At 40.9% G+C, this 27,360-nt stretch overlaps 1 protein-coding gene across 6 annotated transcripts in view; it reads left to right on the plus strand.

Annotated features, from left to right (window-relative positions):
* Positions 1-27,360, plus strand: part of CALD1 (caldesmon 1) — a 161,518-nt gene that overhangs the window by 56,013 nt on the left and 78,145 nt on the right. For 2 of the 6 annotated variants that reach the window (XM_073649989.1, XM_073649991.1), the window contains exons 1-2: positions 18,459-18,686; positions 19,969-20,068. In XM_073649989.1, coding sequence (XP_073506090.1) covers positions 19,998-20,068 — 71 coding nt within the window. In that variant the 5' untranslated portion in view covers positions 18,459-18,686; positions 19,969-19,997. Of the gene's footprint in view, positions 1-3,083; positions 3,189-18,458; positions 18,687-19,968; positions 20,069-27,360 lie in introns of those variants that run through there. The other 4 variants (XM_073649990.1, XM_073649995.1, XM_073649996.1 and 1 more) reach the window with 4 other exon arrangements.

A 27,360-nucleotide genomic window follows, 5' to 3' on the forward strand; every position in this document is an offset into this window, starting at 1 on the left:
ATCCTCTCCCCTTTGGATAGGTAATAACTTGTTTTCACCAGATGACCCCTTCAGTGCTTCATTTTCCTTGGGGTAATGCTGCAGGTGAATGGAAAACTTATGTCAAGCTGGTTTTTTGAGGGCCCAACGTGTAGAAGATACTGTGATCAGCTTAATGTCTGTGGACTGTAGGCCTTGATTACAACGGACAACACCTTTAGGTTATGGAAGAATCCAAGGTTTAGCTTTTATTTTGAGGCCTAAGGATTATATTGAAAACTGTTCCGGAGGATGGCTTCCAATAGAAAGTACTGCATATGTGACAATACTGAGGGCTCTGAACAAAACCTCTAGAACTCATTTCTACTGCCAAATTTATACTGTTGGACCTAAAATATCATGAATGTAAGATGATGGAGATTTTTATCACGCTTTCATACTTGACATCGACACTTGAGGACTATGTAAAGGAGTTCTTTGGTTCCCACGACAATAACAAAGTGTTCCTCTTGGTGGAACTCCCAGCGATCAGTTGTAGTTTATGGTGGAACCTAGAAGTAAGTGTTCATTTTGCCTGCAGTGACACCTCAGGAGCAATGAAGTATTACACACTGTCCATTCAAATCCATAAAAAGCAGGACAGGACAGGTCCTCCACAGAGAGAGACGTTCTGTGTAAGAACTCTCCACTTTGGTCTAGAGATCAAGCTCTTAATAAGATGGATCTCCTCTAATGACTCTGAAATCCCTAATAAGCTGCAGGAAACCCGGTTTGGGGTAGGGGGGCATTAGAGTGTATTTTAATGGTCACTAAGACGGTATTTGGTGACTCACATTCACGTTCTGGATCTGAAGTGGTGGGATCGTCTGTGAGAGCTTTTTGTAGCATGTCAAAAAAATGTCCCTCATTGTATACTTGGCTTCCTTTTTCATGGTTTAATAAACCTGAAGGTCTCAAATACGTCCCTAATTTGTTGGTTTTGGCAGAGGCGGACAATGTGATAATAGTTCCTTAGAAACAAAACAAGAGCTGGCGTACGCTCAAGTAAAATACGGCCTGTTTAGTCTTCTGATAAATGGGATTGTTTAGATTTTTTTTTTTGTTTAAAGCCTTTTTCTCGAAGATCCCGAATAGCAGGATGAAGCGTGACTCTGAGGTCCCTAATAACACTTAATGTAACAGTGCTGCGGCGTTTTCAGCATTTGGCACCACGTACATTGAACAGCTGTGTCAGAAAGTCCCTACAGACAGTGACATGACAAGGGTGTGGCCATTAAGGCAGTTGCCTAGGGTACCATGTCTATGGGGGTGTAATATTTCACCCCTCCAACGCCAGTTAAATGAGCTGTGCCGACTGCTTTTACGTAGAGCATTGCATTGAGTGGCTCTCCGAAGCTGCATTTGCAGAGCGCAGCAGTAAAGTCTTTTATTGACTGCTGTACTCTGCATAGGCAGCGACTGAGATGACAAAGCTCTCAGTATAATAAAATGAGCTTTGTCATCTCAGTCACTGCCTAGGCAGAGCGTAGTAGCCGACGACAAAGTTACCTTGACTGCTGCGTTCTGCATAAATAGCATAGGAGATGACAGAAGCTGAGCAGCGAATGCTCTTAACAATGAATGAGGACAGTGATGAATGATATGTAGTCCTACACCTAAACCAAACCTTAACCCTAACCCCCAGAGCTTTTTCTTACAGCATTGCAGTGAGTGGCTGCCTATGCAGAGCACAGCAGTGGAGATGAGTTTTTCATAGGCTACTGTTCTCTGCATAGGCAGTGAATAAGATGACAAAGCTTTCTTTATAATGAAATGAGCTTTGTCATTTCAGTCACTGGCTACGCGGAGCGTAATAGCCGACGACAAAGTCACATAGACTGCTGCGCTCTGCATAAGCAGCAAAGGAGATGATAGAAGCTGAGCAGCGAATTCTCTTAATAATGTATTAGGACGGTATTGAATCAGATGTACTCCTATTCCTAACCCTAACCCTAACCTTAGCCCTAAACCTAGTTAGGGTTAGAACAAGTGAAAATTTTAAAAGCATTGCATACATGGTTTAATTCTGTTTTCATTCATTACTAAGAGCTGCTTTTACGTTTTTACACTATTTTTTTTTTTTAACCTGGGACTAGGGCTAGGTTTATGGTTAGGAGTCGAGATAGGGCTAGGATTAGGAAAAGGACTAGGGTTAGGGCTAGGGTTGGGATTTTAGATTTAGGATTAGGCTTAGGGCTAGGTTTAGGGAAAGAGCCAGTGTAATAAAATAATTACATTAAAAATTTAATAAAAAAAAAAAAAAAAATTAAAAAGTAAAAAAAAATATAATAATGGATAATTTTTTCTTTTTAAAATTTTAGGTCAGATTTTAGCAAAAAGCAAAGAAGTACAGGGGCAAGGTGGGTTCAATGCAAGCTATAGTTACATCAACATTTTCTTGGGTGCTTAGGAGCTGAGGTGTTCAATACTGGACTGGTGAAAGGGTCATGATTTAGGGGGCACAACATTTTGACCTTGTCCCGGACGCTGGTAACCCACCCTGCGCTATTGCGTACAGTACCGTTTAACGAATGCAAATCATTTAAAATATTTTACTATTTTGAGTCAATGTTTGCTATGCAGACCTATTTGTTTCCATGGTAACAGACTACAAACAAACATTGTGTAGTCTGATCTTGCGGTCATTTGTTATTTTCTTGCTTCAGACTCTTATTAAAAAAAAAAAAAAAAAAGGATGTACAATACAAAGTTATATTGTGGTACCGTGTCAGCCAGAAAAATCGATGTAAATACTTTTTTGCCCAAAAGTATTCTCGGAGTGATACCTTTATTGGTTAACCAAAAAAAAAAATGTTCTGGTTAGCCAATAAAGGTATCACTTTGGGAATACTTTTGTCATTTTTGGGCATAAAAGTATTTACATTGTACTCCATTTCCTTTTTTTTTTTAATCAGTCTCATCCTATTTAATGGCAGGATCACAGCCACACACGGCCCATAACCAAGAAGACACATGAGTCTGCATAAAAGCTGTATACACAAAACTACTTTAGTTTTAGCTTTAACATAAACAATTTAACTTTTTACCTTTTTATTCTTTTACAGTGCTAAAAAAAAAAAAATCCCCCTCCTTTATGTCTGCGTGCTAAGCTGCTGATTCATCTGATACATAGGACCTGGGCTGGTGACTCCCCATCTACAGCAACTCGGGTAAGAACGACCCAAGGTTTTATTTTTTTTACCACTTGAAATTCCTAAATAGGGTTTTTGACAGACGGGAAAATTTAACATTTTATAACCCGTAAATTAAATTTATTCCAATCATCACAGATGCTGTATAAACTATAAACCAATGGTTATTTTTTTGTGTGTTTTGCTTTATTTTTAGGTATTTTATGGCATGAAAGCAATTTTTATATTATAAATTTTGATTTAAATTCGCTCCGACTTCTACCAGAGATTCCAAATAAATGAACGGTCATTGCTGAATTCCTGCTTTTTTTTACAAGAAGGCTAAGAGGGCACATAACTCGCATAGTTCCTTCTGCAGGGATCGGAGACGCTAGGACACCGTTCTTTGTGCATCGGTGCAGCACGTCATCATGTCCTGAATTTCTTTTTAAAGACTTAAAGGTTTATCGTTCACCATATGAGTTAAATATTTTTGTATTTTATTAGTTCGGACAATTACATATATGGCGTTACCAAGTATTTTTTTAAAATTTTTTTAGATTTTGCGATTTGCATTTAAGCTTTTCTATATTTGTTTTGTTTTTTTACATTTTTAAAATATTTGTGATGTTTGTTTTACACTTTTTATATCACTGTAATACTGCATAATTATTGGTCCCCTGTGAAGCCCGGTCAAAATCAGACAAGTCATCAGCGATTGTGTCACAATCGGTGTCGGACTGGATTACCAAAGGCCCACCAGTAACAGTGATTTTTGGGGTTCACTCTTCAGCTACATCCAAAAATAACCTGACTTTAGTAGACAAATTTTGCTTCTATGTAATATTAATTTGTCTAGCTTGCTTAATAAATGATAAGATGATACTATTTCCTGCACTACTCATTAGCACTTCTTCACAGGGGCCTACATGTAACTGGTGTGTCAGGTGTAATAGACAGTCGCTCTGGATCTAACTGTAGAAGGTCACTGCACTTGGCATTGCAGACACCTTCTTAATCCTTCTTCCTTTAAAACCCAGGGGTGATCCCCCTCTTGATACTGATTGACACACCCTTGCATGGGAGTTAAAAACACTCAGTTTGCTCCAGGCAATCGCCGGTGATACTTCTATGTACAGGCTTGGAGCAGTAGCAGTCGACTAGCTTCTTCTCTGGGGCCCTTGGAGGACAGTTGGCGTTACTCCTCTGGTGTCTGCTCAAGCTAACTTAATCCCCTTTGTTTGTCTTCCTTGTTGTCTTCAGTTTGTAGTGGGGCCTGACCAGTGCTCATCCCTCCCCCCTCCCTTTCTAGGGCCAAGCTTTAGGGTCATCCGGAGTTTAGGGTCCTGCTCGGCGATGGATGTGGAACCTATATAGAGATGGTAGGATAGGCAGGGTGATATTAGATCTGCCTGGGGTCTCCACTCCCCCTTTCCCTAGTGTTTGGGCTTCCTCCCCCTCTTCCCTTCGTGTTGCACTTTCTTTCCCACACCTTGCGTGACACTACCGGAAGATTCTCCTCTTCTCTTGCAGCCAAGTCCAAGCCTGGTCACAATTGACTGTGGCATCTGAGAGGTTATATTGTTTTATACTATTGTGATCGGAGCCATCACTGATCATGGCAGTTACTTTCAGATGCCGACTGTATAACACCGCTGGCATCCAGGCAGTGTGGGGCGAGCTCACGCTTCGGTCTTAGGGGGTTGAATACCTAAAATCTCACCTTTTAAACCGTACTAGGGTAAAATCTCTTACTGCAATACCTGGGGACCAGCACTAATAGGAAGTCAAGAAGTTTTACTTCCTGGTTCTGTATCAATGTAGGGGAGTGAAATGTGAGAACAGAAAGAAAGCTCACAATCTATCTGATAGTCATCTCTCTCTTTCTCTGTATAGTCCTCCAATGACCTCAGGTGTGTGTGTGGGGGGGTAAACTTTAAAGATAGCCATAGACATTAGATAGCTATCTTTCTTTAGGAACGTTCAGCTCAGTGCCTTAACAATCTGACCACCAAACAAAAAGATTGGGTGATTGAATTCCAACTCCTCCTCAACTCTGTGACCCAAGACCCCAATACATATTAAACTAATGTCGTCCAAACCCCCGATAACTATGGGTTTCGGCTGACAATCTATGTGTATGGGGGAAATGGGGAAAATGTCGATTGGGCATGTCTGGTTTCGGACTGCCGATTGTATTCTTCTCCCGGAGATAAGCCACCGCCAGACATGTTGACCAGAGGGTTTCTCATAGGGAACATAGGAGCAGTTGACCGAAATTGACAAAAATTGACAAAAATTGTGACCGACCATAATTTGGAGAATACATGAGGTGCACAATGGTTCTGGATGACAGATTATTGTTCGCCAATATGTGTGATCTGTCAGGTTGATTTTTTTTGGGGGGGGGGCTTTTGTCATCTGAAAATACAAGTCTAGGAGATGAATTTGGCCAATCATTGGTCCATTGTAAAACCGGGATCTCGGTGGTCGGATCACTTACACGAACGATCCAACAGATGATTGATCGCGACGATCGTAGTCTCATCTTAATTTTCAGCTTCACAGAAATATTTAAAGTTTATTAAAAATGCAAAATTAGACAAACTTTTATGGCTGATCATTTTTTTTTTTTAATCCAAAAATACAACTTATTTTTCTTCTTTTGTTTTCTTTAAAAATTGTAAAAATATTTTAGAAAATATATATATTTTTTTAACTTTATTTCCAAACCAGGTCCTCATGTTGAAGAAAAAAAACAACATAATTTTTCCCCCTCGGAGGCATCCGCAACATGTGGTTTTAATCTACACTTTGTTTACACAATGTTTTTTTCCCTTTTGACCAGGATACATGTTGTTGCTTTTAAAACTTTTTTTACCATATTTGCCTTTATGTTCTGATGTAACTGACGTGGTGGGTAAAAAATAAAAAAAATTATCATCCCATCTCCCAACCCCTCTGAATTAGTTATGTTTACCAATTTTATTTTTTTTATTTTTTTGTATTTTTCTTTTGTTTTTCTTTTTTGCTCATGCTTATAAGAACATCACAATATGCAACAAAGCGTGAAAAAATTTCAAACCCTGTCAAACATATTACATTCCCCAAAGCAGTACTGAAAATAACTGTAGACGAGGGAGTTTTTCCAAAAAAAGGAGGCCATGATTGTCATCTATTTGGCACGGCGGCCCAACGTCATAAACATGATGGAGTGATGTTTTTTCTTAAGATATTTTTTTTTCTTCTCTCACCAGTTGAGACTTTATCTCCATTGTAGAATAAATAAATAGACGATTGTGTGAGAAACAGCGCAGTGAGGATGACGGCCAATCAGTATCTGACGGTAATATTTAATGGCGTGAGGTGAGCCATAGTTCCCGACACTCTGAACGGCTCAGACGAAATAGACAAAGGCTGGGATTCTTCTCACAGTCGAGAGTTTCTCCAGACTTCGAGGGATGATCTCTAGAATTGCATTCATTAGCAAGTCTGTAGACGTATTTTTTTTTAAAGTTTGGTATTTTTTATTATTGCCATATTGGAGCCACATACTTCCTCCAAGTATTGTCTTTAATTAAAGACAGGGCAGAAGGGCAGTATGCACGACACTGATATCTGAGATGAATGGACATTAAAGGGCATCAATCGGTAGGACCAACCCTCCTAAGCCATCTAGATGGGTATGTAGATGATGGAAAACTGAGTAAAATGATACCTTGATATCTGCGATCCGATTTCTTATTTCAGAGAAATCCATGTTTTTCTTAATATGTAAATGAGCTGTTAAGATCTGTGGGTGGGGTATAGATCTCCCTGAGAATCATCCTCCAGAGAGCATTACCAGTGTGAGACATGTAGATCAGGAGAGCAGACTGTCAGTCATTACATGTATTATACTGGTAACACTCCCTGGAGGAAGTGTTATACTAGGTGTGGGAAGAACCCAGCGAACGACGATGTGAAAATGGGGGAAGCCCAGCATGTAGGGAAAGGGAGAGTCGAGACCCCTAGGCAACAACCTGACTCCCTTGTCATCCCTAAATAGGTTCTGCACCTATCACCGAGCAGGATACCTTAGCCCTGGCTGACCCTAGAGCTAGGCCCTAGGTAGGGAGGGGGAGAGGTGAGCACTAGTCAGCCCCCACTGCAACTAAAGACAAATAAGGAAAACAGACAAGGGGATACACTCAGGCTATGTACCCACGTAGCAATTGTCGCGAATTTGCGGCGTAATCACGGTAGAAAAGGTCATGCTGAGTTTTGCAACGCAATGCGAATTTGGCGCACTAATTAGCGCATCATGTGCACAGCACGTCCGAATTCACATTGCTTTGCATGGCAGACGGTTTTACAAGTGTTTTCGCAGCTGTAAAAACGACGCAAAAACGCTACAAGAACACTACGTGGGCACATAGCCTTAGCTTGAGAAGAAACCAGAGATATAACGACTACAATCCTCAAAGGAACTCCCAGAAGAATCTCGCTGACTGCTAGAATTCCAGAACTGAACAGAGGATTTAACTCTATCACCAGCGACTCTCTGGAGAAACTGAGTGTATTTAAAGATCCAGCAAGGGTGTGTCAATTAGCAGCAGAAGGTGGAGATCACCGCTAGGTCCTAGAGAGGGAGGGATGATGAAAGGATCAAGAAGGTGTCTGCAAGGCCAAGCGCAGCGACCTTCTACAGCTGGATCCTGAATGACTGTCTATCAAACCTGACACATCCGTGACAGGCAGATTCTCTGGGAGATCTATGTCCCACCCATAGATCTTAACAGCTCATTTACATGTTAAGAAAAATAAAGATTTCTCTGGAATGAGACATCAGATCGCAGATATTAAGGTATGATTTTATTCAGCTTCCTTTGACTTGCATGCCCATAAAGATGGCTTAGAAGGTTTGATCCTGCTGATAGATTTCCTTTAACATTCGGCCAAGCTGAATTTTCGTGTTTGTAGAAGAGTCAGGAGAGATTTTTGATGGCTCAATGAGCGCCAGCTATTGTATGTGTATGGCCAGCTTTAGATCACTCATTTTTCCAACAACTATCTTTCTCGACTGTCTCGTACAAATGCGCACACACACTCTTTTTGACCGATCATGCATGCGTTTTCAGTGCTAGGGTTGCTATGAGACACCTCTTGGTGGCAATTTATCTCCCAGGAGAACAAAAGGATAGGCATTGAAATTCAACAAGCCTGATTTCCCCCAACATTATCCATCTGGAGGGAGCCGGTATACCACCATACACACTAGATGGTTAACTGAAAAAATGAACTGTAATGTAAGTTGGTATGCATGCAAAATAGGAGTATGTTCACACTAGCCATTAAACAGACAAAATGGATGGTTAGCAGCTCCCAATGAAATTAGGAGGTTCAGTTTCCTTATCTAAAGTGTATGGACACCTTAAGTCTCTTGCTCCTATGGACCTGGCATGTCCAATGAGAACTGTGTAATGTGGTGGTGCCATGTTCTCCCATGTCTAGGTGCCAGGTTCTCCAATGTGATGGTGCCCTGTTACCTCCTGTGTGGTGGTGCCATGTTCTCCTATGTGGTTGTGTCATGTTCTCCCATGTGGTGGTGCCTTGTTCTCTCCCATGTGGTGGTGCCTTGTTCTCTCCCATGTGGTGGTGCCATGTTCTCTCCCATGGGGTGCTGCCCTGTTCTCTCCCATGTGGTGCTGCCATGTTCTCCTAACAGGTGGTGTCCTGTTCTCTCCCACATGGCTGAGCTATCTTCACTCACAGACTACTGCTGTAAAGTAGAGGGCCAAGCTACACAACCAGGCATGTCCAGTGAGAACTGTGTAATGTGGTAGTGCCATGTTCTCCCATGTGGTGGTGCTCTTTTCTCTCTCATGTAGTGTTGCCCTGTTCTCACCCATGTGGTGATCCCATGTTCTCTCATGTGGTGGTGCTGTGGTCTCCTTTGTGGTGGTGCCATGTTCTCTCCCATGTGGTGCTGCCCTGTTCTCTCCCATGTGGTGCTGCCCTGTTCTCTCTCATGTGGTGGTGCCATGTTCTCCTAAGTGATGGTGCCCTGTTCTCTCCCATGTGGCAGAGCCATGTTATCTTACACATTACTGCTGTAAACTAGAGTGCCAAGCTACACAACCCTCTATGATCAATGTAGTTTGAACCCTCAAACAGAAATAATTACCCATTCTAGACAATCTCTTTAACATAAATTTCCAGTTACACCTGAATACTGAGGAGACAGAGTAAAGAAAATATTGGTGCCCCTTGAAGAGAACCTCACATAATCCAACCTCCAATAATCCTGAATGTCTGAAAATCTGTTTTGGGTTTTCCACATTGACTTTTATCTAGGGAACGTTACTAGCCATTAATATTGTAGCCCTGAGAGAAGATGCACCAGAAAAGGCGCTTTCCTAATATTGAATTATCCTATCTCTGTCCGGCAGACACTAACGCCAATTTCATAGGAACACAGTTACTGTAAATTATTCGTAGTGTGGAGGAAACCAGATTACCCAAAGAAAGCTCACATGGGTACATGCAAACTCCATGAAGATGCTACACTACTCATACTAAAATGCATGACACATGTACTGGAAGCACTCCGTGAATATTAAGACCCTCAAACAGAAGTCAATAGGATATTTTGTGACCTGGCATCTACCTGGTGGCATGTTGGGCCATAGCAGGCAGTTGACAGGGCAGGAGCTTTAGGTTAATTCGGCATTCATGGTGCTCTAGGTTGCCCCATGTATGTTGAAGAACACAAATCCATTGCTGCACCTTTTCCTTATCCTTTATACTTTGGGGAATATCTTGGAATTTTTGAGTCCAAGACCAAAATATTTACTTGTCTCCATCAATAACTCACTAAAGATGACTTTATATTTTGGAGCTGAGCAGAGCTGTGTAGATCAAGAGCTTCAGAGACAGAATGGTTCCAGCAATATGGCAGAGCTAACTCTGTTACAAACTCAGCTCTGCTAAAGCAATGAGTCCAAAATCGAGCTGTCACTGAAATGAAGCAAGGTTATCCAGCAATATAGTGCTGGTATAGTGATAAAGCATGGGTTCTCAGCATTATAGTAGAGCTGGGTAGCAAACAGTCAAAGGCAGAGCTGAGCAGAAGTACAGAAGAGTTGTCCAATGATATAGCAGAAGTAGGTTTGTCATATAGCCCAAAGCAGATCTGACCAGAGGTATAGCCGAGTAACCCAGTGATTGTATGAGAGTTGAGTTTATCAGGAAATTCTAGGGCTGAAACAGTCCTCTAAAAGAGTTCCGAATGATATAGCAGAAGTGGGTTTGTCACATAGTCCAAAGCAGATCTGACCACTGGTATAGTTGAGTTACCCAGTGATGTAAGAGAGTTAATTTTGTCAGGAGGTTTTAGGCCTGAAGCAGTCCATGAAAGCAGCATGGATACCAACTACCTGAATACTCAGGCTGAATGCTGATGCCTTACCCAGGCATTATAGACCAAGAAAATGTTGTCACTGAAGGGCAGAGGAGCAGAGGGACCTGTTGGCAAAAGACTAAGCAGGTAGCACTTTGGGCTGGATCTAGGAGAGGTAAATGTGACATGTACTTAAGCCAGGAAATCGGCCATATCTCTTTTTCAATATGCCAATTTTGAAACTGGATCCACCCACCCCACCCCATGAAAAAAAAAATGCAATAAAAAAATGTGTCTACCACTGTGTCCTCCATGTGGATTTGTAATAGCGTAACACGTATCCGGACCTCCTCATAGAGGTCGGGATATCCTGTCAGTAAACATCCCCTTTGGTCCTGCTCAAAAGTGAGCTGTAAATAGGAAATATCTGTAGGAGATTTTTCTTCCCCTGCCACGCAGGAAGCTTTCACTGAATTATCAGATACTAAATGGACGACTTTTTGTTTAGTTTTGAGAACAACTTTGTTCTAAGTGTTCCGGTGGTGACGGCTAATTAGAGGGACAATGACTTCTTAGATGTTTTCAAAGGATCTTATCCTTCAAGTAGAGTAGATAATTTGAGCATTGAGTGGATATCAGTATCTTGGATTAGCGTGTATCTTTGGGATGGTAAGTTAGGCACTCCATGGGCCACCATGTGGTGCCATCATTGGCCAATGAATTCTATCCTAAAAGAGGGAGAAATATTTCTCTAATAATCAACAATACTACATGCCCACGTATAGGATGGGCCCATCCTTGGTTTTGAGAAACTCTATTGTCACTTATACCGGGATAGATGGCTATTGTGACATTCCTACTTGATTTTGAGGAAGCCTTTTATGACTTTTTTTTTGAGGAAGCCTTTCCAGTTTGTGGCACCAAAAGGGAGGCTATTACATACCATGGGGCACCTTCAACGGTTCTCCTAGAATTGAGCAAAAAGATTTGCGCTGCCCTTTTCCAGGATTTAATTTAGTTCCCTGTGACAGCCGGATCAGAGACCAGGGCAGTCTTCATTTCTGTGCCCAGCATCTATGCCCCGGCAGCCTTGGTGTCTCTTGCACTTACTAGATCCTGTGAAGTCTCATCATAACGTCATGATGACATTTTGGGGCCTTGTAAGCACAAGAAGTGCCCAAGGTGTTGGGCTGAGGATGCCTGGCCCAGAAGTGAAGACTTCCCTGGTCCAACTCATTTGCCAAGAAGGACCAGAGTGGACCGCGGTGGCAAACTTTTTGCTCAAATTTTGGTAGTGCGAATTGATTGGAAGGGCCCAGTCCAGTGGCCAATGTCAATGTTGCGTGTCCATCGGACTGGAGATCTGCGATTCACCTCCTACCTGATGGTATACGCGGGTTTTCTTTTGATTAGTACGGCATCACACGACAACGATGACCGGTTAATCAATAGAAAAGCTTGGGTGGAACGTTCCTGTTGTAAGCTAACAAGAGGGTCGGGAATTGGACCAAGGTGTGAGAAGGAGAGGTTGAAAAATCCTATTATTTTTCGAGGGCCAGTTTTGACTGCTCTTTTCTTTGTACGCAAGAGATCTGATGCCTCACGCATCTTCTTTCCTGCTAAACTATAGACAATGGGCTCCTTCATGTAATGAAAGCATTCCTTGAACTTCTTAGTATTGTATCCTGTAACACAAGTTATAGATTTTACCGAGGTACCAGCTTAGAGAAACTAGGCCATGGAGCTTTCAGGTCAGGCACGCTGGGAACCTATTAAATGTACGCCCAAATCCTGATCTCTATCTGTTCCTGTATAACACAGCTATTTAACACTGACATTAGAACATTCTGTTTCTTACAATCCCTACAGAGTGGTGGGGGGGTCGGAGGGGCAACGAAAAACAACAAAAACATAAAAGTTCTTATTAATCTCGGCTTATCTTATAAAAATATCATCCAGCGTCCCAGTGCTCGGCAGTTGTTCTAATATAGCAAAGTATCTGGTCTCAGAGCGCACGTTATCTGGATGGTTTTCAGATTGTTCAGTTCTCTTGACTTAAAGGAACACCAAACCTCAAAATGAAGAAGAAAGAAAAAGGGCAAAAAGAAAATCCTTGCCTGGTCGTCACCAGTCTTCATGTACTTCTGCAACTTCCTGAAGCAAACTGTCTTCTGAACAGCAGCTGGATGTCCTTCATGTTTCTGCTGATGTGTTGGAAGGCAGGAGCTTAATTTAAAGTGTCACCATCATGTTAATTTTAATTTCAGAAATCCATAGTACACATGAAAATAAGCAACTTTGTAATATATCTTGGGGTGGACGGGCCCACGGCAGGGTGCCCCACAGTCCAGGCTAGCGTGCGGAGCGCCCCACAGTCCGGACCCGGGGCGGGCGGGGGGCCCCACAGTCCAGGCTAGCGTGCGGAGCGCCCCACAGTCCGGACCTGGGGCGGGCGGGGGGCCCCACAGTCCAGACCTGGGGCTAGACCCGGGGCAGGCGGCCCCACAGTCCAGAGAACTCTGCTACTTTCTCCTCCTGTATTGAACTTTCACTTTCAAATCATGGGTAAAATCTTCAAAATCTATATTCAGTGAAGACAGATTTTCCCATTAATGAGACGGGAGATGGCAGTTGGTGCTTATACAATTCTATGGAGAAGGGAGGAGCTCTATAGTGGACATTCCACTGCAAATTTTCTTGAAACAGTCAGTAATGGGAAAATCTGAATTTGAGAGTCCAGGAGGAAAAATAAGCAGATTTCTCTGATAAGATATATTACAAAGTTTCTTATTTTCATGTGTAGCATAGATCTATGAAAAAAAAAATAATAGCATATAATTCTGGCAACACCCCTTTAAAATTGTTAAATTTAGATAACTATAAGCCCAAAATTTTACTCCTATTGCGCCTTTGATATAGGTGTCCAAGGTAAATTATCTTACTCATTTTGATGCATTTCCTTCAGTATTTCCGTCCTCTGTGTTAGTTATACTCCATTTATAATCCATTTTAAAGATTGTATCCTCCACCCATTCATTGTTACACGACGACGGATCAAACAGGACCACACACGCAGCGGTCACGTAGCTTTGTGCGCTGGCATTGTGCCCGTGAAACCAAATATCGGTAATGGTATGTGACATACATAAATAACAGGTAGTCATTGGGCGCAGTTGTTTACGAGCGAATTATTATAATTTTTTTTTCTGTAGGATGAATCACAAATATACAAAGCAAGTCAATGTGAAGCTTCTGGGCCTCGGTGTAAAATCTGTAACAGGGACCCCACCTACCATGTGCCATGTATAATACTAGTGTCAGACAGATTTATGTGTTATAACATGTATACACCAAGCACGCCTCTGGCCAAATTCAATCATTTATGACCTAGCGATATTTGCTCTTCTTATGGAAGTGCCACCTTGCAAGAGAAAAACTAAAGACATCTTTACCTTTTCCACAGAGATCAGATCTCCTGCAAAAAATGTAGTAAGCTATAACATTATCTGATAGGAATAAACCTTCAAAGACATTTTTCGATTTCTGGATAATTAGCAAGTGACTTTAGAAGTCACTTGCTACTTGTCTTTGTAAAACAACAGTTAAAAAGTTCACCGATCCTCATGATGAAGGAGTTGCAGACTTAGCTAATGGGGTTGTCACAACTTAGACTATCCACATGATAGATGATGATGTGAGAATTACTGGGGTCCGACTGATCCCCAAAAGTGTTTAAATGGGCGATTTCTGGGCAATCGCACCATCACTCCATTTATTGTTTATGGGACTTTCAGAAATAGTCAAGCTCATCTCCTTAAAGTCAACGGCCAGAAGCAGGAGCTACACCGCAGTTTATATTATCGGGATTATCAGACAGTACACATACAGAGACCGATAATCCATTCTGAATGACACAGCTGCAGTGTTCGTTACTGTGTTTCAGATTTCTTCTGTGCTACATTGACACAATCCAGGTGCATTTTAACCTCTGTATATAATGAAGAGTGTTTCCAATCACTGACAGCTAGCAGTGGTCTTCAAAATGGTGAGCACTCGAAACACAAAGGGGCCCGAGTTGTCAAAACTTTAAAAAATTAAAACTGAGCTCTTATTGGTGGATTTGGACAACTAAGCCACTTCTTCATAAATGAGGTCAATCGTATTTTTAGAATTTCTGAAGTTCTCATTAGACAATGAGTAAGCCCCAAAAGTCATGAAACACCTTTATAGAGGACCTGTCACTTGGCATAAATAGGTATGTTTTTTTAATGTGGTGTAAATGCCGCTGTTCTCCTGAATCCGGCGATGTTTTTCTTTTGTTTCTGCGCCTCTCCGTTCCTGAGTTATGGCCCCTTCTTTTTCGTATATAAATTTAGCCTTGTTAGTCAAGTGGGTGTCATCCTCAATTATTCTCTGTGGGCGTCTTCTTAAGGACCACGCCTACTTAACTATAAAGACTAGATTTATATACAGCGAAGAGAACGGAGCGGCGCATGGACAAAAGAAAAATATCGCCGGATTCAGGAGAACAGCAGCATTTACACCGGGTCAAAAAATTACATATTTAAAGCAAATGACAGATCCACTTTAAGTAACATGTTACTTTGTTTTCATGGCTCCTTTAAGAAAAACTTGAATATGGATAGAAAATAACCAAGGAGGTTATTCTGTTAATGAGGGGAGGAGGACATATTTTAGGGTCAGGGATAAAGTTGCATTTCGCGTTATCAGTCATAACCTTCAGTTTGGATATTTCCTGTTTTGTTGTCTATGACTTTGTCCAGGTTCCAGCTCAAGTTTCATATATTTCACTTTTCCAGATGATCCGAACTAAAATGATTATTTGTTCCGCTTAAAAAATAATGGTTTCAGAGACTATAAAGCTTCAACCATGTTATAAATGACCATTATAAACCTTATTTTTCATTTTTTTATTTGAGGGGAATAACTAATTAGCAATGCATACATCATTCTGAAACCAAACCAAAAATAGAAATTAATGATGCGCCCTCCCTCCTCCTCCATAGTACCCTCTATTATTGAAAATAATGACACATCTACTGAAGCCTCCATTAATGTCATCCATAAGAGACCCTTAAACAATGTCAACAATAGAAGCTACCATATCATTGATAGCTAGGGAAGTGTTCCAAAAAAACATAGAAAAAAATGCCCCCATAACAATAGGATGGTCATACTACCCTCAAAAGAAAGACTGTCAACCTCAGAGATGTCCTCATAGATAGGTATACATGGGCAACCTGACTAGACTAGTCATAGAGAATTGTCATCCTGCTCGGTGGCATCACAACTAGACCCCGCCATTAGATTAGAATATGGCTTTACACCGATTGGGCTGACGGTTGTCAGGACTTTTGGCCTAAGCCCCAAATACAGAGAGTCAATTTAAAGACATGAATTCCTTCATTTCAGCCCTCTGGTGTCTTCAGATCTAATTTTGTAGATTAATGACACAACCAGGCCAAAAGAATATGCCACCACACCAAGTACTTGTTTTCCATCTACCTCAACCCCACTTTTCCTTGATTGGTGGCTCTTTCTTTATAGGAGCCAGAACAAGGCAGAGAGAGATGGAAAATAAGAAGGTGGGAAGGTACACTGAATTTCTTAACCAAGGGTGTCCCGAGCACCTGTGTTTGGTTTGAACAGTTATTTTGTGCTGACAGAATCCCGTTAAGCAACCATAAAATATTATAAAGGTACTACTCGTGTTGGGGGGTAGACCATCTTGGCCATCTTGACCCCATCTGTCGAGATACCAACACTACCCAACAAGAGGGGGAGGGTCATGATGGTCTTCTCTCATACAAGGGATGAAGAGGACTGGCACATAAAGTCCTCAGATAGGAGGATCGAAGTGAGGTATAGACAAGCAAAAACAATGGGGTTATTCCCGAATGCTTTTCTGTTGGATAGAATATATCTTGAGCTTTTTGTTCTCTTCTGGGAAAGACATTTTAGAGAGGAGGGCCTATGCTATTTTACATGTCCCTTGTGCCTATCGGAAAAAAAACATTCATGATCTGACAACCTAGGCATGCATGTAATTGAGGATTTGCGGTGGATCGCTCTGGGCTTGACAAGCGTTATTATTATTATTATTGTTAGTATTCTCACCAGAGATTGTTATTTCAGGTTGTGAATTAGTTCTGTCTTGACCAAGTTAAAAATGAGGAAGAGAGGGGATATGGAAGAGGAAACATCTGATATACTGTCAGGAAGACAAAATGGTAGGGTGACGAGATAAGGAGTTGATAGATGTAGCTGTGATGCATATATGATATTGAGTTGTCCATGACCACTGATGGAGAAAATCAATGGACCGAGGCAAGAACCATGTAGCACAAATGACAGATAGAAATGGAAATGAGGAACTTGCGTAACAGTCGGAGATGTGATCAAAGGCTAAGAGTATATCCAAGAGCGTATAAGAGTGACGATACACCTTAGGTAACTGTGACCTTACTCTCTTTCACTAGACCACTATTTTTCCCAACCTCTCCATAATCATGGACTCTCGGGTTTGGCCAAGTGTGTGTGTGTTCTGAAATCATGGAGTGGAGTAAATCCCTGCTGGACACCCTTTACAATGGTTTATCTGCTGAGAGAACAGAAGGATGAAGTTTTGCCATTTAACATGTTTGATCCTACTCTCCCCCAACTTCATCTATCTGAATCTGAGTCCAAAAGCTCCAATACATATTATATGGTTGGCCTGTCTTTTCAAAATTGGCAAGTTCAGAAGACCTTATTCTAATATTTGTGGTGAGCCTTAAAAGCCCCCATACGACTCTTACCAGATGATGATTGGGGAGAGAAGGATTGGCCAGTTGGAATTTCATCTCCCATACTTTTCTTTTCAGGGTAGATAAACTGCTGAGAGTGGTGTCCAGAGCTCATGTGTAAGGGGAAGTTGGGAGAAATAGCTATTTGTTGAACAAACATTTGGCCAACAGCTATTACACGTGTCAGGACTTGGACAATTCTAGACTGGATTCTAGACAATGATGAACAGATTCAGACCAGAGATTTGGAACTACTACCTCTGGTGGACCCTCAAAGTCACCAGCCCACATAGGGTTCCCCAGCCAGTAGATCGAGAGCTCGCCATTTGTTGGCAGCTCCATCTTACTGTGCCCTTGTGACTTTAGGGTGGTCATATCACCACTAGAACTAGCAATAAACTTTTTGAAAGGAGCTTTTATAACTTGACCATAACTGTATCACTTTTCCTTTCCTTATATAATTCATTTTGGCTAAACACCACAAAAAAATCCAAAAGTCCAAAAGTTGCTTGTGACATATAAAAGGTTGTGAGACCTCCAATATAAAGTAAAACCTGAAGAGCTTCCTGACAAGTCAAGGGACACTGTCTAAGTTATTACTACTTGTTTGATGGACAGTGAGAAGATGCCAGAAGAAAGGGTGAGGTCAAATAGAAAAGGAAAATAGAAATGAGAGGAAATGGGATCTTGAAATCTTGCGTTAATGGCAACGGGAGTGTGGGAAAGGACAATATATGAGTTATGGAGTTGTGAATGTGGGAAAAATTTATGTATACTCGATCGATATTCTTAGGAGCACATGAGACGTTAGGAACCTCGTCTATATGTTTTGGTGAACTCAAAAATGTAACAAGCAAAGACTTTTTTAAAGTATGGTTTATTTGGGAAAAGCAGGATTTTGGGGTACTTCAACCACAATCCTGGGCTTGTAATTTCTCTAAAACAATCTTACACACGGTATGGTAACAAAGTAGGGCCGAAGGACTCTAAGCACCGGCCTCCTAGAATTTTCGTGGAATGCAAAATAGTATCTATGGGGTTAATTGTGGAATGTTGTCCCAAAGTTCAGAGAGACTGCCTCAAAAACCTCACAGGAAACTCTCTAGTTCTTGGTGCTGATCTGGCATTCAGCATCCGAAAGTTAAACTAAGCACTGACAGGACGGTTTAGCTAAACACAGAGCGGACACAAAGCCTTTCCCTTTTCTGGTAGTACTTTAATATGATCTCCAGAGTGGAGGAGACAAGCCTCGTCTTTGATGTTCTGCACACCCGTGTGCCTGCTCAGTGATACCTAAGGCTTTACTTTAGAGCTGCTGGATTACAAATCACAGAGGAAAATCCACAACTGGTGAGTTTGCAGTATTTTTTTTTTTTATTTTTTTTGGGGAGGGGAGGGAGGATTTTCTTTAAAAATAGATGAAAGGATTCAGAAGACATACCGGAGCGAGGGGGTGGAGGAGGCATGGATATCCAGATCCTACTCGTATAGCTCTATTGGTGGAATTGATCACTTTTTCATCTCAATCTTGCACCCGGTTAGTTATTTTTTTTTTAAATGCATATCTATTAACCCCTTTAAGGACATGGCCTTAACCACAAAAATGACATTTCTTTTTGTTTTTTCCTTGCATTTCGAGTGTCGATATTGCTTTGTTAGGTCTTTTCCTTTTGCACAAAGAGTTGTAGTCTTTTTGCCACATACTTTTTTTTTTTTTTCTCACCGATTCCTTAAAAGTATGCCTTAATTACGGTTTTAGGGTACTTCTTAGCATTTATATCAATTCTGCGATATACAGAAGTGAGAGACATTTGTTTGGAAGCGTGCACTGCTCAGTGCAGTATCAGGCCGTGTGCAAACTGAGCTTTTTTTCCCAAGTTCATATCAGCTCCAAAAAAAGACCGCCACAAAAATTGCCTAAAAAACACTTGAAAAAAAACACTCTTCCTATTCATTTCAATGTTAATCCACTTTGCATTTCAGCTGTAGAGATCGAGGTTTTTTTTTTAGCATTTTTTTTCACTTCAGGTATGGAAAAATGTCTGTTGTAAAAAAAAAAAATTGAAAGCGTTTTGTTCTGAGGCACTCCGGATCCCTCTGAGGCACTCTGGATCCCTCTGAGGCACTCCAGGAGCCTTCCGAGGCACTCCATGGGCCCATCTGAAGAACTCCGGGATCCCTCTGAGGCACTCCAGGATCCTTCTGAGGCACTCCAGGATCCTTCTGAGGCACTCCAGGATCCTTCTGAGGCACTCCATGGGCCCATCTGAAGAACTCCGGGATCCCTCTGAGGCACTCCGGGATCCCTCTGAGGCACTCCGGGATCCCTCTGAGGCACTCCAGGATCCATCTGAGGCACGCCAAGATCCTTGGAATGATCTCTAGTTTTATAACTTCTGGCAAATGTTTTGAACATACCCCGATATATGATGAGGTTTGGCAAGGCATTATGGGACAGGTAGTGACCAGTATCCTTGCTTGCAGATTACAATCTCTGGAATCATGGTTACGTCTAATTGCTCTACAAAATTATTGCTGTTTTATTGACTTTGGTGGTTTTTAAAGTCTTGATGTACGCATACTATAAGGATAAGTCTATGTCTAACATTATTTCTTTTTCTTGCTTATTAAGATTTCAGCTCAGAAGCTCCAGCGGCCGCCATGGATGACTTTGAACGTCGCAGAGAGCTCAGGAGACAGAAACGAGAGGAAATGCGCCAGGAAGTCGAAAGGTAACGTCAGAATAAATTTGTGAGCTCCGAGCTCGTTATGTTTGAATTGGAGGGTACCCATATCTGGAAGTCATAGTTGGGGCCAACTCAATATCCACACCAAGACAGAACCAGCCATGTTGCATCTCCAAACATGGTCACAAATAATGATTTGCAACGTCTACTTTATGTTGGTCCAAATACAGCACGTTAGGAATGTCAGCCCGAGCGGGGGATGCTATTTATAATTGTATATCGATGACATCATTGTTCCCTGTGGACCCGTTTTATTTCTTGACAGGAAACATTTCTGGAAACGAAGCCAAGTATTGGCAAACATCTCCTAAGGAAGGAACGTTAAAGCTTGAAATGTTGGGTTTTATTATAATAGGTATTGTGCATACAAGTCGAAAAGCAACATAAAGGGGTCCCCTGTGATGTTTGACATTGTACGATGGTGGTCTCTTCATATCTATCTATTTATTTAATTTAGTCTGGTGGGGTGTTGATTCATGGTGTCCATTTGTGGTGGACCTTAGTGCTGTAGCCCCAGAGCACGGTCAGTAAGAAACTTCCCAAAACCTAACATCTGCCTTTTATAGAAATATCTACTTGCAAACTCTCCTGGGAAACTCCCGAAAAACCAAGGTAGACCTCTAGGACTTCCAGAAGAGTTGACAAGAACCACAGATTTGAAGTCTCCCGGAAAGTACCACTTCCTGGAAGGTTTCTTGTACGTAATGCTGAGATGGCTTGTCATCACATGGAGACTATAGATAGATTGTAGTTTATTCCCAACGTGTTTCTAGGTGGAACAGACCTCTTTCGACCTTTATTGTGGTTCCTCTGAGGAAGAGGTCCGTTCCACCTAGAATCACGTTGGGAATAAACTACAATCTATTTGTATTCGTCCGAATCCTGTGAATTCTTCACCATTACACCCACATTTCTCCTTTTTTTTGGTATATATTTCTAAAAGTTTGGAAGTATGTAGCAGTGGGTCTAATCTTGTAACATCTAGACATCTCAGACAGTACAAACACAGATTAGATGTTGGCAAAGAAGTTGTGTTGAAGGCCTGGCTTGACAAAGGAGGAGAAGTGTTGGAGAAAAACTTTACACAGAGTAGTCAGGCCACTCATTGATAAACGTTGGAAAGTATGAAGTAGTTGGTCTTATTTTGTGGGAAGTTAGACAGAGTCCTCGGAGTCCACATGCAGAACACTGGGTGTAGGAGTGGTCTGGCTTGAGAAAAGTGGAGGAATGGTGGAGAAAAACTTTACACAGCAAAGATAGGACATTGTTAAAAGTTGGGAAGGATGTAGTAGTCGGTTTATTTTGTGGCATGTCAGACAGAGTTCCCAGAGTCCACATGCAGATTAAAGGGGCGTAGAAGTAGTCTGCAGGGGCCTGGTTTGGAACAAGGGGTATGGTTCTGGGAAAAAATGTATGCAGAGACGTCAGTATCCTCCCAGAAAGGCAGGTATGTAGCCATGATGACTTCTTTTTGTGGCAGAAAGGCATCTCAGGGCCACTTAGGCAAAATAACCAGGGTCTAATCGCAGGCTCTTTAATTTCAACTATTAAAGGGAAGCTAGCATCAGAAAATGACCATGTGTTTTAAATCAACTTTTATTTTACATTTATTCTTAAAACATTTTTGGCATAGTATTTTTTACATATCATGCTCTTTATTAATAATAAAAAAAGTAATTTTGCCTTTTTCAGTCATTGGGGCTTTTTTTAAACTCTTAGAGTCCTTTCAGGAAGCTTTCCTATCAGAGGCAGGAATGACTGGTACACAGCTGATAACACAGCTCACCTTCTCCTCCTCCTGTACAATGACTAATAACACCTCTATAAACAGCAGATAACAAGGTCCACCAAACACAATAGGGGATGTCACAGCTCACCTCCTCCTCCTCCTGCACAATGATTACTAACACCTCTATATACAGCAGATAACAAGGTCCACCAAACACAATAGGGGATGTCACAGCTCACCTCCTCCTCCTGTGCAATGAGTGATAATACCTCTATATACAGTAGATAACACAGGATATACCATTCACAATAGGTGATGTCACAGCTCACCTCCTCCTCCTCCTGTACAATGACTGATAACACCTCTATATACAGTAGATATCACAGGATCCACCATTCACAATAGGTGATGTCACAGCTCTCCTCCCTTCACAGTTGTCTTTGTCCACGCACATTAGATGTTTCAATACAAAAGATGGGGTGAGGATCCAACCATGGTGACTAATGTACATGTATTGTTTCCTGAAATAACAGGAAATTCGAGAATAAAAAATCCCCGGTGGCCGATGTGAGAATTGCAAGATTTCTCTTTTTTATTTTTACTACAGATTGTGATATGGGGGAAAAAAAATAACAGTGCCAAATGTTTTTTAAAAATACACCCCAGATTTAATCAGAAGGTAATTTTCTGATGATAGGACGCAGTCTTAATAAAGGCCTTGTTCGCTTTGGACAATCTCTTTTGTGCTAAAAGGGTGTAGCTATTAAGAGGGCTTCCTCCTGCTGGGACGACCAGCGATCAGCTGTACTCTGTGGTGGAATGTGACAGCTAGTGCTCACTTTACCTGCAGCTCCCCCACAGGGGAAGTGAAGCATTACACAATTTTTGTTGAAATAATGAGCTGTCTATGTAAATTCTTTCAGCTGCTGATTGAGAGTACCAATTGTCGCCTCTCCATTTTTAGGAAAATATGAAATCAGTGTTTAATCAGGGGTGTATCTATACAGGGTGTAAGGTTAGCAGCTGTACTGGGACCGGGTCTAAAATTCCAAACATATATTTTCACTATGTTTTAGAGAAGTTGTGATTTTTCGAGGTAGCTGGTCACCCCACCTGACCTCACCCACGCTAATCTGGTGAGTCACTGGCCGGCTGTCGGCCAATGGAGTATCCTGCTATACTCCAGGGTGCAAATCCCACCCGAGTGCTGATTTTTTTCTTCTTCATCTATTGTGCAAAACGTCATTGGTGTTGGAGATCATTGTGACAAAAAAAGTGAGAACGGAAATGAAATAATAATATTCAGCTCAGGAACCGGTGTTGGCAACTGTTAAAGATTTTTTTTTTTAATACTGGAAATTCAATAAGGTTCTGTTAACATTTCCCTTTGACTTTTGTATTATAAAGGAAATTTTGGCATCGTTTTTATATTAAATGTAATTATAAGAAACCCAGGGCTTGTTGGCCTCTCGACTATGGGTTAATCACAGGCAGACTGTTAGAATCACCAGCGATCGGTAGAGCAACCTAGTAGCAAATACTCAATTTCTCTGCAGCTCCTCCACAGGCGAAACAAAGCATTGCAAGTCAATAAACACGTCGGGTCCGCCAAAGACCGAAATGCTTTTTTCTTTCTATAAGTTTTTTCCTAAATGAAATTTCTCTGCATTGCCACTACTCAGGCAAAAAAAACATTGCAAATTAATGGACACACTGGGTCTTCCAGAGCCCCACAAGTATTTTTTATAGTTTTTCCTAAATGCACATTCTCTGCAGCGCCACTACAGGAGCAAAAAAGAAAAAAAAAACTATTGCATATCAATAGACACAAAGGTTCCTCAACAGCTCCAAATACTTCATTTATAGTTTCTCATAAATGCAATTTTCTTGCAGCACCACCACAGGAGGAAAAAAGACAATTTCCCTGCAGCACCACTACAGGAGAAAAAAAAACACAATTTCTCTGCAGCGTGGCAACATGGGCAAGAAAAAACGAAAAAAAAAAACATTGCAAATCAATAAACACACTGGATCCTCCAAAGCCTAAAAAGTATTTTTTTTTAGTTTTTCTTAAATGCAATTTCTCTGCAGCGCCACTACAGGAGCAAAAAAAACCACCCCTATTGCAAATCAATTCTTTGACAACCAAAAATTCATTTTTTTATGGTTTCTAGTAAATGTAATTCCTTTTCAGTGCCACTACAGAAGCAAATAAGAAAAATCAAATCAATAGACACACCAGGTCCTCCAAAACCACAAAAGTATTTTTTAGAGTTTTTCCTAAATGCAATTTCTCAGCAGCGCAACTACCGAAGAGAAAAAGAAAAAAATTGCATATCAGTAGACACACCAGGCTCTTCAAAGCCTGAAATGCATTTTTTTGGTTTCTCCTAAATGCAATTTCACTGCAGCGCCACCACAGGAGAGACAAAGCATTGCAAATCAATAGACACGCTAGGTCCTCCAAAGCCCAAAATGCATTTTGTTTTTCTAAATTTAAATTTCTCTGCAGTGCCACTACAGGAGCAACAAAAAAATCCATTGCAAATCAATAGACACGCCAGGCTTTCCAAAGCCCGAATTGCATTTTTTTTTAAGTTTCTCCTAAATGCAATTTTACTGCAGCTCCACCATAGGAGAAAAAAAGCATTTGCAAATCAAAAGATACGCCGGATCCTCCAAAACCCGAATGCATTTTTTTTTTCTCGTTTCTCCTAAATCAACAGAAACACAGCGTCATTCGAAACCACAGAAGTATTTTTTATAGTTTTTCCAAAATGCAATTTCTCTGCAGCACCACTACAGGAGCAAAATATCCCATTGCAAATCAATAGACACACTGGGCTCTCCAAAGCTCAAAATGCAGTTTTTAAAGTTCCTCCTAAATGCAAATTCACTGCAGCGCCACCACAGGAGTAAAAAAGCATTGAAAAACTAGACACACCGGGTCATCCAAAGTCCAAAATGCCTTTTTTTTTATAGTTTCTCATAAATGCAATATCTGTGCAGCACCACCGCAGGAGAAACAAAGCATTCCAAATCAATAGACACACCAGGTCCTCTGAAGCCCAAAATGCTTTTTTTTTTCATTTCTCCTAAATGCAATTTTTCTGCAGTGGCACTACAGGAGCAAAAAAAAAAAAAAAAAACATTGCAAATCAGTAGACACACCGGACACTCTCCAAGGCCCAAAATGCATTTTTTTTAGTTTCTCCTAAATGCAATGATTCTACAGCACCACCACAGGAGAAACCAAGCATTGCAAATCAATAGAGACACCGGGTCCTCCAAAGTCCGAAATGCATTTTTTTAGATCCTCTTTCCTTTGGCTAAAAGACAAAAGTGCTAAATGAGAAACCCCTTCCCAATCCCAATATACTCTGAATTCATCACTAGGGTATATAGATGTATATATACAGGGTGGGCCATTTATATGGATACACCTAAATAAAATGGGAATGGTTGGTGATATCAACTTCCTGTTTATGACACATTAGTATATGAGAGGGGGGAAAACTTTTCCAGATGGGTGGTGACCATGGCGACCATCTTGAAGTCAGCCATTTTGGATCCAACTTTATTTCAATGGGAAGAGGGTCATGTGACACATCAAACTTATTGAGAATTTCATAAGAAAAACAATGGTGTGTTTGGTTTTAACGTAACTTACATATATTGTTTTATCATGGTCATAAAATTTGGGATCCTGATTTATTTTGGTGGATATATTCCGAGGGGCATTTGGGCATCATCATGACTCCTACTTTTATGCCTCTGCTCGAAAAATCCAAAATGTATACTAGGCGTCAACTAGAAGGCTGCAAAATAGAATCCACCTAATTTTTCAAAAAATTTTTACAACATAGTGACCAACTTTTTTTTTTACAATATTCCATTTCATCAACACTGTTCTCCTCGAACCCCCATTGTGTGTATATATTAAACTACTCGAATACATAATATATATTGAAATATGCCTGGGAAGGTATTACATTTCCAAAAAAAAAAAGAAAAATTCCCCTACTGGAAAAGTTCGGAGAGAAAGTATTTTAGACATTTGCTCTTGATAGAAACATGATGTAGCAAAGATCATTTGTCTGAGAAAACTAAAGTGCTCCCTCATGCTTCTCCTCCTAGACGGCCACCTTGGAGATATTTCAGTCCCCGTCACGTATAGCAAGAATGACCTTCGAGCTTGATCTGTAATCCACAAATCCCACTTAAAAAGGTTCTTGGCATTTCGTATTTGTTGATTTTTCTGCCGAGCGATCCAAGCTCTTATGCAGCTGCAGACAGAGGGAGCTTTTGTAAATTCACTTCCATCTTTGGGGACGTATTAAATACTGTAGCTGTTCGTCAAACTATATACAACATATGTATTGTTAAGAAGTTAAATTTTTTTTTTTTTAAAAATCACAGATTTGCAGCGACGGGAATTTTACCTTCTCAGCAAATGGTAAAATTATTTCTTTGAAAATGGAACTTAGAATCCATAGGGCGAGGTTCCATCTCTTCTATCCCATTTTTATGTAGCACCAATATATTTCAATATTAAAACATACTTATCAACAGTCCAAACTTTCCTAGCAACCTGAGCAGAAAAAATGGGCAAACTCCACCCAAAAATATTCATTATAAGGGCATGCATGATGTTTTGGAGGCTCCTCATGGGCGGTCCCAGCACAGGGCTTAAAAGGACTTTTAAAAGGAATGATTCAACAGAAAATGACCTATTGTTTAAATCAGGTTTTATGTAAATGTATCTTATCTATTAATTTTGATAATGGTTTAATATAAAAATATTAAAAATCTTGGCATTTTTTTCACACTGACCACAGGGACCAATATTAGAGTCATACTTCAAGTTTTTCAGCTGCCACATAGACATAATGGACTGACTCTGGCCCAATTTTTCTGGGCGAAGCTCATCTACTGTATATAGAGGTGTTATCAGTCATTGTACAGGAAGAGGGGGAGGTGAGCTGTGACATCACCTATTGTGAATGGTGGATCCTGTGTTATCTACTGTATATAGAGGTGTTATCAGTCATTGTACAGGAGGAGGAGGAGGAGGTGAGCTGTGACATCACCTATTGTGAATGGTGTATCCCGTGTTATCTACTGTATATAGAGGTGTTATCAGTCATTGTACAGGAGGGGGAGGAGGTGAGCTGTGACATCATCTATTGTGAATGGTGGATCCTGTGTTATCTACTGTATATAGAGGTGTTATCAGTCATTGTACAGGAGGGGGAGGAGGTTGGATTTTTTTTTTGAGATACGGTAGATCAATAAATAAACTAGATAGATAGATAGATAGATGGATGAATAGATACCATAACCAAATAGTTTTATTTTCCCCTTGTATAATGACTGCCTGTTCATTAGTCACAGCAGAGAATATCTGCGGGTTTCGCCGCATGCTTTAGCTCAGTTTCGCCTGGCCTGTATAATGGTGGTCCTCTCTTACAGGCTCGCCACTCACCACTTCATTATCAACTTTGCCAGGTTAAAAAATTGTAGGCATTAATAGCTTTATGATTTTGTA

Source organism: Phyllobates terribilis, unplaced genomic scaffold (genome assembly GCF_046119375.1).
Source record: "Phyllobates terribilis strain yellow unplaced genomic scaffold, ASM4611937v1 Scaffold_10__3_contigs__length_209671492, whole genome shotgun sequence".
Taxonomy (NCBI): domain Eukaryota; kingdom Metazoa; phylum Chordata; class Amphibia; order Anura; family Dendrobatidae; genus Phyllobates; species Phyllobates terribilis.